The sequence below is a fragment of the Cyrtonyx montezumae genome, unplaced genomic scaffold, assembly GCF_038088225.1.
Source record: "Cyrtonyx montezumae isolate F1298 unplaced genomic scaffold, pur_monq_1.0 scaffold_10, whole genome shotgun sequence".
Classification (NCBI taxonomy): Eukaryota; Metazoa; Chordata; class Aves; order Galliformes; family Odontophoridae; genus Cyrtonyx; species Cyrtonyx montezumae.
The window spans coordinates 42,490,043-42,502,571 of NW_027071826.1; the positions used below are offsets into that span (position 1 = coordinate 42,490,043).

The following is a 12,529-nucleotide window of genomic DNA, read 5'->3' on the forward strand; positions in this document are numbered from 1 at the left end:
GTCTAGTTGTTCAGAATCTTTAAAGACTGGGGCATTGCATCGCAGCCTGCGGACTTGTCTGAGTCTGTACATTTGTCTTTTTTCCAGCGGAATCGTAGTCTCCGTTTACTAATGAAATCATTATTCTCCATTTGCAGTCTTCATTACTAAGGTCTCTCAAAAAGGTGTGATGTTAGTATTCCATCACATTTTCTCCAGTCATAAGGTTGTTTTATTCCAAGAGAGGAGAATTTGGCCTAAAAATGATTTCCTTTTTACTATTATTTTTTCCCTGTCTTTGTTTTTGCTTTATTGAACTCCATAGCACAAAAGATAGACAACTACTCCAAAACTGTCTCTTGCTATTCTCTTCCTCTTCACAGCAGACCATCACCTTGCTTAAATCTTATGCTTGTTCACTATGGGCTTTGTGGTTTTCCGTGATCTCATTCCAGCATAACATTGGCTTTGAAATCCTTTGTGATTCTGTATTCTGCTGAGGTTAATAATATCTTCAGAAGTTTTTTCTTTGCTTGCTAGAATCTCTCCTGTTCTAATGTCAACACTTTGTCCTTTTGCATTTGAATACTCTTCATCTAAGATACAGGTGAAAAGTGTTTGATGCTAGGGCTGGTATAATTAGCTGTTCTTTTTATTCTTTCCACTAGAATCAATATCAGTTTTCCATTGTACCATTTAATCTTCATCTGTATCAATAGGTATTCTTTGCATTTCCATTTGTACACGTCCTGTTTAATATTTACAGCTCCATTCTCTTACTCTGCTTCTGTTATGCTTATGTGTTTTCATCTGCTATAGAATATTAGCATGAACAAATCCCTTCCCGTTCTTCCTTTATTCTAAAAACTGGTTTTAAATGGAAAATACACGACAATTTATTTTTTACTTTAGTAGGGCTGTGGCACAGGTTTACCAGTAAGTATGGTGGAACTGAAACTAGGGACTTCACCTTTTTTGAATCCAATTTTCACTCATTAACCCCCCTCCTTCCTGCTTGCGTTTTGCAAGCAAAACCTCTTTCTGACTTCCACAACAAGCAATCCAATTCTCAGGACAAATTAATTTTACAAATGATCTTCCAAACATTGTCATATTCTCAAAACGAATCACTTCAGTTCCTCAGCTTTTGTTATCACCGTGATCTGTATGTGGTCTTCAAAGAAGAAAGGCAACATTCTTCTTATTGCTCTGTTTATTGATCCTGCTGCAATTAATCATGTTTTCTAAACTTAGGAGCACATGGTCGGAAGTGGTGTTTAGTTTTGTTGTAGGGTGTATTTCATATGGTATGCACTTGTCCTCGTGGGAAGAAGAAAATCTTGGAGGGTCTTGAACAACAGATTGGATTCCTATTGAAGTGATTCAATCTCTTCCTTTTTTCCTTGGCAGAAAGTTTTCCTTGCAGTCATAAGATAGATAAATTTGAGAAGAAACTGGAGATCAAGGGAGCAGGTGCAAAGTCTTGATAATTTATGATATGTGAAGTCAGGAGATGGGCTTAACTGATTTCATTTGGATCTTCTGATTCCTTTCTTAGAATTGGGAACTGTTTATAATGATTTAAAGCAAAAAAGCTCAAAGGGACCTCTGGAGCTCTTCTAATTCAATCTTCTATTAAAAGCACAGCTAGTTTCTGAATTAGATCAGATTGCTCGAAATGACAGCAGTGAGCATACTGTGAATAGGAAAGTAGCCTCATTTACTTTCAGAGCTTTCCTTTTATATGTTCTTATCCTAATATTAAAACCTTTACTCCAATGGAGACTTGTATATATCCTGCAAAATATCTGATGTTTTATACTCAAATTGTCGTATCAGAAATATATTTACATGCATATACTTATACATATACGCACATCTTTCGTTAAAAAAACAAACAGATTTTCATTTGCATATAGTAACAGCTGCCTGCCTAACTTAGTAGTCTTGAATTGTGATTGTTTAGTGACACAATGCTGAAATGCAGCCACTTACTATGCACCTAGTTGTTAGATAGAAACGAGAATTCATATTGCAGTATGTTTTTGTATATCTGTGTGAGGGAATATAAATCCTTATATTTGAAGCAAAAAATGGTGTATCTATGATGCCATGCAAGTTAATTCAGGAGAGTTGAACCTGAGCTTGTAGTTTTTCCTTATAGGAATGATGCAGGCTATTTCTGAGAAATCACCAAACCTCCCATGTATTTCCAAGTTCTCCACGTTTCCTTTGAAGCTTATGATAGTAAGAGAGAGAGCTCTTAGCAGCCTGTAGCATCAGACCCTTAATAACAATTGCAAAAGGAAAGGTGTCAGTACTGTGAATCCCCATGATGGCTCATCAGTAAGCTGAACCAGTGATGTCAAGACAAGGCTGGGAGCTGTGCGTGCAGAACTGTTTGTGTGACTCGGAGCTTCAGCACGATGGATAAGACATCTTTGCTGAAGTATCCATCTCCATTGAAATTTCAGTCATTTCTTCACTACTGTTTTTATACCAGCCAAGATCCCAGTACTTAAAACCTTGTTAATGCTCTAGTAATTTTCTTCTTAGAAGAAATAGCAGTTGTCATACTTGCAGCAATGTTATTTTCTTGTGCAAGGGGAGATGATACTTGGGTTGGGAATTTGAAATAAAATCCCCATGAAAAGCAATGAACACATGAATAGACATGAAAATGATATTTGCATACAGGTGTAGTATTAGAAGAAAATACGCTCACCGCTCAGGAATTCCTGTGCTAGCCAAATTAACCAGCATCAGCAAAATGAGCACACAGCTGGAAACGCTTCTCAGACAGCTGTGTGCAACATGCTTTTCAGCAACACATCTCTGCTTTTCTTAGAGCATGTGAAAAATCTAGCAAAGAGCAATGAAATCAGTTGTATACACCAGCTTTAATTGAGCAGATATTATTTCCAATTAAGGAGTTTACAGTGAGTTGTGAGTGGGACTCAAACCGGATTTCCCAGCATCCCCAGGTGACTTTCCAGCAACCCCAGATAGGGAAGCTCTGCAAACTCTGAAAAAGTGTTTGCAGCTTTTTATGGAATACCTGTGGCTTTTCTTAACAATCAGAAGAGAACTTTTCCAAGTGGGTGCATGCTCTCCAGTTAGGTGTTGGCCAGATGTTTTGCACGATGAAAGTGCTTTGTGAGCTATTATGGAGTAGCTTCTTATGCTACTGGCTAAAAGTCAGTCACCACTTAGACACACCAGTCACTTACTAGTCACCAATAGCTTTTGCATGAAGAGATAGTTTTACTCTTTTTTTTTTTTTTCAAGGGAGGTGCAAAACTGTAAGATGAACTTGGTCCATTTCTGTTTTACTTATCATTCAGTCTTCAAAGAATTGCTCAGTGCTTTTCCATCCGAATTTGTTCTTCCATATAAGAAGTTTTAAGGTGGAGTGTAATCCTGCACAGGTTGCCAGACCACATTCTTGAACATCACATGCAAGAAAGATTTTGCTGTTTGATTCTTTAGAAAATGTCTGCCTCCTCTATCTAACCAGTACCCACCTCAGTGGGTAGGTGGCAGGAGGAATCCTCTCTGGAAACCAGCAATCAATCTGGAATTATAATTAGCTTTTTCAAGTCATCTTTCTGATGTGAATCCAATTCTGCCTAGAGGAGAACCTTGGTCCCTTTTTGTCTGCTTTACTGCTGTAAACAACAGAAGGAAACCCTAGATGGCACAGCACCTTCATGGCTATAAGCATTCCTGAGGCACAGGCAGGAGTCCTGTCTCTGGCTGCCAGGAAGCCTTTTGAGCTTCGGGCAGGCATCCATCACTTGATGCCACAGCAGGACTCCTCTGAATTAGGGCAGGAGCTTGTCCTAGACCTGGCACAACCTTGGAGTGAAGCACTGCATAGTGCCTGAGCACAACTTGTCACCCACACGTGCCAGACATCCCTCTGTCCAATCTGATCATCCCTGTTGCTGTGTTTCACTGTTTTTTTACAACCTAACAGCAGTAAAATTCGTTCTGTGTATCTCTCTTTTTGAATCTCGCTGAAGGTTCCTGTGCTTTGACATTAAACAGCAGCATAAAAGGAAGATCATTATTATCTTCTCATTTTAAATGTTTCCATGTCCTTCCTTTACTCTCCCCCATCCCTTGTGCCAGAACTGTGGCTGTGACATCTGAGACATCTCCAGCTGCACCAGTATGCCAGGAAAGGTGCCTAGGAAGCAGGAGTGTCATAGCTGTCCTCCCCAGGAACCTTCTTCTGCCCTCACCCTTTGCTTGCTAAGCGGCTCTCAGCCACACCTGGACTCCTTGTGCTTCTAGTGCCTTTGTAATGAGCTCATATCCTCATCTCGTGTTTCTTTCACATACTATGATGGTTTTTGCATCTCACAGCCTGTTAGTTTCAAACTCTCTAAGAACTCCCTCAGCATCAGCAGGCAAAAAGTGAGTTTTTCCTGGTGATGGCTGGAAAAGCGGAATGGGCAAATAAGGATTGTGAACAGATGGAGTCTGGTGTGTTTGTTTAACATGTGCTTCAAGCAGCTATCTATAGTTCAAAGAGCCAGTGGTGGCAGTTAACAATCTTTTACAGTGCTGGGGCCACAGCTCTGCTTGTTGCGGGACAAAATATTGGTGCATTAAGTGGCTCATCTCTCAGCCAGGGGGGAAAGAACAAATGGTGGATCTGGAAGAGGACTGTGGTGGAGGCAAGACAGGACAGAAGCTTAAAATTGCAGTTAAGAATTCAGATTAGGAATACTTTTAAACACAATTTCTGAAAAGTGATTGGAAAGCAGGTGAAGACTGGATAATTCTGTTCCTTAGGAGTCTAACTCAAAGCCTTACATAGGGTGTGAGTTCTTTAAGGAGCAATACTCAGCTGTTTCATTAGCCCTTGTCTTGAAATGATGTCCTCGTAAGTTGTCATCTCAGTTTCACTCAGACTGTTTTGGTCCTTTCTTTGTTAGAGAATGTAGAGCCATTTGAGTGAATGAAATTGATCACTTGCGAGCAATATGAATTCTACTTGATGAGTGGGAACGTTGCCACTGCTGTTTTTCCCTGCAAAAATGAACTAAATGTTCTTGTGGTTATTTTTTCCCTCCAAAAACTTGTAAACAGAGGTGGCCATACACAAATTACTTTCTAATGAATCATTTCCCCTTTCATTAGTGTTGACCTCCAAATAAAAACAAACCAAAGTTTGTTCTAACATTCTAGTTGTAAGAAAACTTATTTTCTATATGTAGACATCATTGAGTGACTTTGTTCCTTCATGTTAAATAGACTGGGAAAAGACAGGTGACAGTAATTCTTTGAACCCATGCTCTTGACTGCATCATTGAAGAGTTTATAATCAGAATCAGATGTTCCTTTGAAGCCAACTTTTATAGCTTTAAGTCTTAACTCTTAGACATAGAAAGGAGAAAATTTAGCAGTTGCATCACTCTATGCCTCAGCTCTTTCAGGCAGTTGCTGTGTCCTGAAGACTAGTTCTCATCTCTCTGGGAGTATTTCAGGCCCCTCCATGAACCACAAACTCATCAGGAGGAAGGGGCAGAGTTCTCTCTTGGTCTGCTTAATTGAATTGGTGCATGAGGGCTTCACTGAGTGCCCAAAGCTGATGGAAAGGAAGCAGTGGGTTGTGTTACCTGGATGAGGGAAGTGAGGGAGAGAGGAGCTGCAGAAGTGAAGAGAAATACAGCAGAAAGGAACAGTGGGTGACAGTTGTCTTCTGTCAGAGGTGATGGTTTCCACTGCTAGTAAAATTGCAGCCTGGCATCACAGGACTTCACAGCTTTACTGCAGCTTTCACTGGCTGTCCTAGAGCTTCCCTCTCTTATCTGCTTGTAATTTCTTCTTGTTTCTGTCCTCATGCTTACCAAGTAGGTCTTGTTACTGAGTGGACTCTCTCAGGCTTTTCTTTTGGAAAGAGTCGTGCTGGGTTTTGGTTCAAGGCTCCTTTTATCATTCATTGTGATTAAGTTAGAAAAAGAGCAGTCTTGACTTACCCTTTATTAAATACAGAGCAAAATTTGCATGAATGTATTGATGCAAATTTCCAGATATTTAAGGAAAGAACCTGTGCTAGCTGCATTCACACACACCCTCTTGCATAGTAGTTGACCCTATCACAGAGATTTTTGCCATCAGTGAAAGATTTTCGGAGACATGGCATGGTACAGTTCTTTTCTAAGAAATTTGTAATTCTTGTAGTTAGTGTTGTGTTCTTTCAGAAAAGCAATCATCTTATGACTGTCTTGATCTAAAATCATGTTTCCTATTGATAGTTTTGGATTAAAATGCTAAGCAGTGTTTTTCGTTGAGTTTTACTATCTGGTACCTTTTTGATTACTGGTGACACTAAGGGTATGATTTCTTATCTTCTGAGGATTAGTAAAATATTGCACAAATCTTACAATGTGGACACACAGATTAAATGAAGTTAATTGGCATGTAATCTTTCGTTGATCTGCACCTTGAAGTTAATGTCCCACCTTGACTGTGTGAGAACTGTAGAAGTTATATGAAGCTGAAATAGTTCAGAGCTGCTAGAAAGACATATCTTTGAAAACTATATTTATTTAATGTTATCATATGTTTTGACATGTAATTGTTTGACCTGGATTGTTTTTTTCAGGTCAAACTCTTTTGACCTGAAATACATGCTGACACAGAAAGGTTTTCAACCAGTGCTACATCTTTTTGTTCCCATATCATCTGGATTATTGTGTGAGAATACATATATATCTCTGCTTATTCTTACAGAAAGCTTTGACAGGAGTGGATGATCTGCAGCAAGTAAAAGCCCTAGAGATGCAAGTAGATACAAGAGAGAGCAGCCTGGGGAACTTTGGTAAGAACACAGTTTATCCTCTGCTTAATTTCTTAAATTTTCCTTAATTGCATTTTATCAGGGCTGAGGACTCAAACCAACAGCCAGTGTAAAGTACTGTCATGCTAGGGAGCTCTCAAAACATGTTCTTCCTGGTGCCTTTCATTTCTTGATCATTGTTTCCTTCTGTGAGACTCTAGGACTGAATGCTACAGCAATAGATGGGTGACACAATTTAGGGCTACAAAGATACTTGAAGGGCTGGAACACCACTCCTATGAAAAAAAGGTTGAGGGAGTTAGGCTTGTTTAGCCTGGAGAAAGGAAGGCTCCAGGGAGATCTCACTGTGGCCTTCAAGTACTTTAAGGGAGCCTACAAGCAGAAGGGTGGCTGACTTTTTACACAATCTGATAGTGATAGGACAAAGGGGAGTGGTGGTTAGGTGCTGGGATAGATTGTGCAGAGAAACTGTGGATGTACCATCCCTGGAGGAATTGAAAGCCAGGATTGGGTGATATCCTGGGAAGCCTGATCTGGTGGGTGGCAGCCCTGCCCATGGAAGGGGGATGGAACTTGATGATCATTAAGGCCCCTCCAGCCTAAAACCATTCTATGATTTCTGTCTAATGCCAATTAATTTGAATAAATTCCTCATTACATGCCTCTAAGTCTTAAATGAACATCTACTAATTAAGTTGTCTTCTAAGAGTATTTGATGTTACTCTAGTGAGACAGAGTAGCCAAAGTTCAGTTTGTCTCTGCTGAAAGATTCCTCTGTGGCTGGGAAATCATTAGTGGTATCATGCTACCAATGCTACCAGTCTCCCAGATGTGCTTCCTGCACTACCTCATCAAGCTGTGCTGGAGAATGTGCTTGAGGAAGCTCCTCTAGATACATCTTTTGATGAGTCCCAGGAGGCCCTGAATGCTTGTAATTTGTCTCTATGTCATCTTCCCTGCACAAGAGAAGTAAGGAAGTACTGGAGGAATTCCTTCTGCAGCAGAGTCAACACTGAGAGCGTGAAATGTTCCTTTCCTTTCAGTACTGGAAGGGATTTCTGACAGGAGCATCTATACTCCCATCACAGTCAAGTCCATCTTTGTCTGGACTGAAGCTGAGTCCAGTACCACTGCAGAGTAATATTTTATATGCCAAAGGGACTTGCACCCCCAAAAGCCAGTGCTGTTATTTTCAGACAAGCATTTCATTTTCCCATGCAGAGCACCAAAGTGTGCAAGTGACTATAATGTAACAGCCAATCTGCTTTGGTGGGCTTTTTGACATCAAGAGCAGTTAAAGCAAGTACAACAAAAGGGGCTTTTGTTTTGAACTGCACAGCCATTTTATGGATGGCCTCAAGTTGCACCAGGTTCAGGCTGAATGTTAGGGAAAACTTCTCCAAAGGAGTGGTTGGGCACTAGAACAGGCTGCTCAGGGAGTTGGTGGAGTCACCATCCTTGGAGGCAGATGCTCAAGAAACATGCAGATGTGATTGGTACTAAGAAGTTTAGTGGTTTAGTGGGCAACATTGGTGGTAGATGGACAATTGGACTAGAAGATCTTAAAGATCTTTTCCAACCAGAGCGATTCTGTGATTTATATTGATGACTCAGTTTATTTTGCAGATAGGGTTCTTTTTGATAGGCACTTGGTAATTTAAGTCAAATTGCATGTTTCTTTCAGAGTTTGTAGTCTATTCAGTCTTGTTTCCTCTGGTTGATAAGAAAATCTTATTACACCATTTCTACTAGTGCTCCAAAGTGGTGCTCCAATTCCCATGTCATTATGCATTAACTGTGACAAGCTAGCAAAATGCCTTTCCTTATCTGTAACTTCTGTGTTGTGGTATTATCTTAAATATGTCGACCCTTTCATTTCCTCTTTCAAACTTTACCTTACTGTCTGTTATTCCTCACGTGCTCATACAGATTTCTGAAGTGTTGTTAGAGGAGAAGAACGAAACAAGTTAATTTATATGTCACTGATCTCTCTTGCTCATGTTTCCTCTACACTTCCCTTTCCTTCCCATTACTGGAATAAACCCCTTTCCTTCTGCTCCTTTTTAATAGGTTTTTGCAGCTTTTACAGAATTAACAGAATTAAACAGCACTATTCCCATGCTGCAAACCATTTCCAGCTTATGTCCCACTTTGAACCAAGAGCTGGACTTTAGGGGCTATAAAAAACAGCAGCTGTGGGTCCCCACTACTTTTGAGAATAATGAAACATCAAGACTAGTCTGAATTGTCTCCTCTCCTCCTTATTACTGGCTTTTCCTCCTTTGAAATTTTTTTTGCAAATGTCAGCAGATGACTAGGGCAGAATGTTTGCCACTTAGTGCTTCCAGTTATCACCTGCTGTTCGCAGTTTTTCTGCACCTGACTGTTCACCTAACAGTTGATTTTTAAGGCACATGGAATAAAAGCTAAATTTTTAAGGGTATGGCTGACAGTTTGCACCTTCAATATATGTGATGTTAGCAAGGCTGACTGCATGCCACCTGTCACCCCTGAAACAGTGCACTGCCAAACTGGTGTCTGTTCACAGGGAACTAGGTAAATGGACTGAGGTGAGTAAGGAACAGACCAACTGCAACAAGGGAGTTCAAGCCTGTCAGTAGGGAAAGCTGCTCTACTGTGATGATATTGCAAGTATATCACAAGCGTTGAAGTCCTGCATCTTCTTAGCAAAATTTCCAGACTTTGTTGAAAGGTTATTTTTGTTTTTGTTTTGTTTAATAAGCATTCTTTTGCTTATTAACTTTGAACTGTGGTGAACTTTGAAGCATCATCTTTTCACCCTTTCCCAATTTGTCAGGACAAGCTTTACACAATGGTGTGATATAGAGCGAAGGAACAGCAGTGTTTCTTAGGGACAGGGTGGAGGCTCAGGCTCTAAAAGACCAGTGTTAAAATGTTTTCATGTGATCAGTATTAGAATAATTAAAAGCTTCGTGCTAGAACTTGAATTTGAGTCTCTTTGTGGGAGTCAGGATAGCTGCTGAAATCTGTAGCTGTTTGTTCTCAGTGCACCTTGTTGAGTGACAGGAAAGGCATTGAACCTCACTGGCAAGTCTTATATCCAGCTCTGTGGAATTTGGATTTACTTTTGTTCTCAGTAACTGAGTGTAGGCTTCAGTTTATATTTGAGCAGATGGACTATTTCCTTTTTATTAGCTTATCCCTTCAGTTTTGATTGCTGACAGATCTGGGACCGTTTTGATGACCAGCTCATAGAAATCCCTGCTGAAAGTAATGGTTGGATATAGTCATTTAAGACACTACATAGTTCTCTTACTTCTAAGTGATTTTAATAGCTACAAATCAAGTTACCCACAATGCTGTTCACTGGTACTTATTCAATTGTTGCCTTCTGGCAGCCAGTCTAAGTTGATTATGTGTCTGGAGACTGTTGCTTCTCTTTGGTAAGGCAGCTGTTTGCTGCACAGAGACTGAGCAACACTGCGCCGCTGCTTGGCAGAAAGCATTATATCAAGGAAAAGCTCGGCCACGGGTTCAGCAATAGGCATACATTATTTTCATACAGAGTTGACTTATCTTTCCTTCTGCTCTGTTTATCAGTACTTCTTTGTAAGATGCAAAGGCAGAAGACATTTACTTTCCAATGTGTGCCTTCCTAATCAGGGTGCCTTGAATTCATGAATCATAGAATCATTTGAATTGGAAGGGACCCTTGCAAGCCATCTAGTCCAACTCCCCTGCAATGACTGGGGACACCTACACTAGATCAGGTGCTCGAAGCCCCTCTAGCCTGACCTCAAGTGTCTCCAGGAACGTTCACCACCTCTCTGAGCAGCCAGATAATTCAGCTGGTATGTACAAACTTCACTGAGAAGATGCAACAGCAAGATCTGCAGCGGGGCTTGTGTGACCTTTCCAGCAGTCAGGAAATACTTCAGCAGGGGATTTGTGTTAAACCCTACAGTGGTAAGATATGACCTCAGGTAGCTAGACTACAGCTAGCTTGGGTTTGTCTGCAGATGCTGCATTACAACATAAAAAACAAGTGTAATTAATACAGATGTTGTGGCTTTTAGAATATAATAAAAACAGTGTCTTGCCTGTTTTAGTGCTGGTGAGTTACGTAAATCTCACCTGCTATACCACAGCAGCTCAGAATGAGGTATGCACTGCTACTCTGCTTATAAAGTGCAGCACTTAAGGCAACGTAGCTGATTGTATATGTATCTTTTTTAATCCAGAAATGCAGCTAGTAATCTAAAAAATGCAATCCATTGCCTAAAGAAAGCAGCTCCAAAGTAGGTATTTGCAGGGGATTGCTCATTTTATAGCATAGTCAGGCTTTTCCCCTCGAATGCACATTGCATTGGAGGGCCAAACTAACATTTACATGGAAATATTTTTGTTCTGATTTCTACTTTGATTTAAAGTTTATTAAAAAATGTTTCTGGTGTCGAGTACTTACCTTTTGATTTATTTTTGCTCTTCATTTAGTTTTTTTGTTCTACTGTGGTAGTACAGCAGAATAATTTAACACTCATGCTTTGTTGCAAGAAATGGCACTGAGATGCATGGGTCAGCGGGCATGGTGGGGTTGAGTTCATGGTTAGAACTGATGATCTTAGTGGTCTTTTCTAACCTATGATTTTATGAAAAGGCTACTTAATGAAAGGGAATTGAAGATAGAAGAGGTAACATTGCATGCTGCTCTCAGTTCTCAGTCTCAGTCAGACCAGTATTGTGATCATAAGCTTTTTAGAGAAATACTTCATTAAAGTCCTCCTGGCATATTTTTTGCACCACTGCACATAACATTCTCTTATTTTAACCTACTACAGAGTCCAGGGGTCAGTGGAGCCAAAATATAATAAAATGTCCGAGATGGAGGATTGTGTTTCAGTAATGAAAGAACCAGATGTGAAAATTGTCTTCAGCCTGTAACACTGGCTGCCACACCCCATTGCCTCCTTGAATCCTTTAATAGTGTATTTTTCCTGAACCAACCCAAAATGTATTCAGTAGAAAATTTTCTGTTGAACGAGACTTATTTCTCTTCAACTTATTTTCTGGACTTTGACTTTTAAAATCTGTTTGCTTCTTAATGCTTCAGGTGTCTTATCAGTAACAAAAGAGCATTTTAAAAAAATCATCTACATTTTGTGTTGTTTTTTTTTCCTTTGGGTCCTTCTTAGCACATGGATTAAGTCTACAGAAGTCTTTGCTCAGTAGTGTGTATTACTGCTGTGAATAATTAACAGAGATAGTGGTATTTCCTCTGTTGGGACTCTGAAGTATTTTGTTGCACTTTATAAAATTTGTTTGACTTGAAAGTGTGTGTCTTGCAGGTTGAGGATGGTGTGCTTATAATTTGTACTATAATTTTTATGCGTTATGGAAAACTATTAAAAATGAGACAAAGAAATGCACAATGAGCTTTTAGTATTTTCTGAAGAGCTTTGCAAACAAATGAAGTTAGAGATTTGCCATATAGCATGAAATTCAATATGTGGATTATAATCACTCCCTAACAGCATTAGATGAAGATAATACTTCTTCTGATATATGATTTATTAAAATGTTTTTGCCATAAACACTGTTTGGGGAAATGGAATGAACAGCATGACCTTCTTTGTTTGCTTGTGAGATCCCACTCCCCCCCCCCCTTTTTTTTTTAAATTTTAAATTCTTTTTTTGGCCCTTTACAAAGAGCAGGATAGCTAGAATATCATGCTGAAGCATCCTTTGCCAGGGAGA

At 39.7% G+C, this 12,529-nt stretch overlaps 1 protein-coding gene across 1 annotated transcript in view; it reads left to right on the forward strand.

Moving 5' to 3' along the window:
* The window catches only part of LRRC56 (leucine rich repeat containing 56), a 51,624-nt gene that overhangs the window by 12,473 nt on the left and 26,622 nt on the right, over positions 1-12,529 (forward strand). Inside the window, exon 3 of the mRNA XM_065755734.1 lies at positions 6,727-6,814. Coding sequence (XP_065611806.1) covers positions 6,727-6,814 — 88 coding nt within the window. The remainder of the gene's footprint in view (positions 1-6,726; positions 6,815-12,529) is intronic.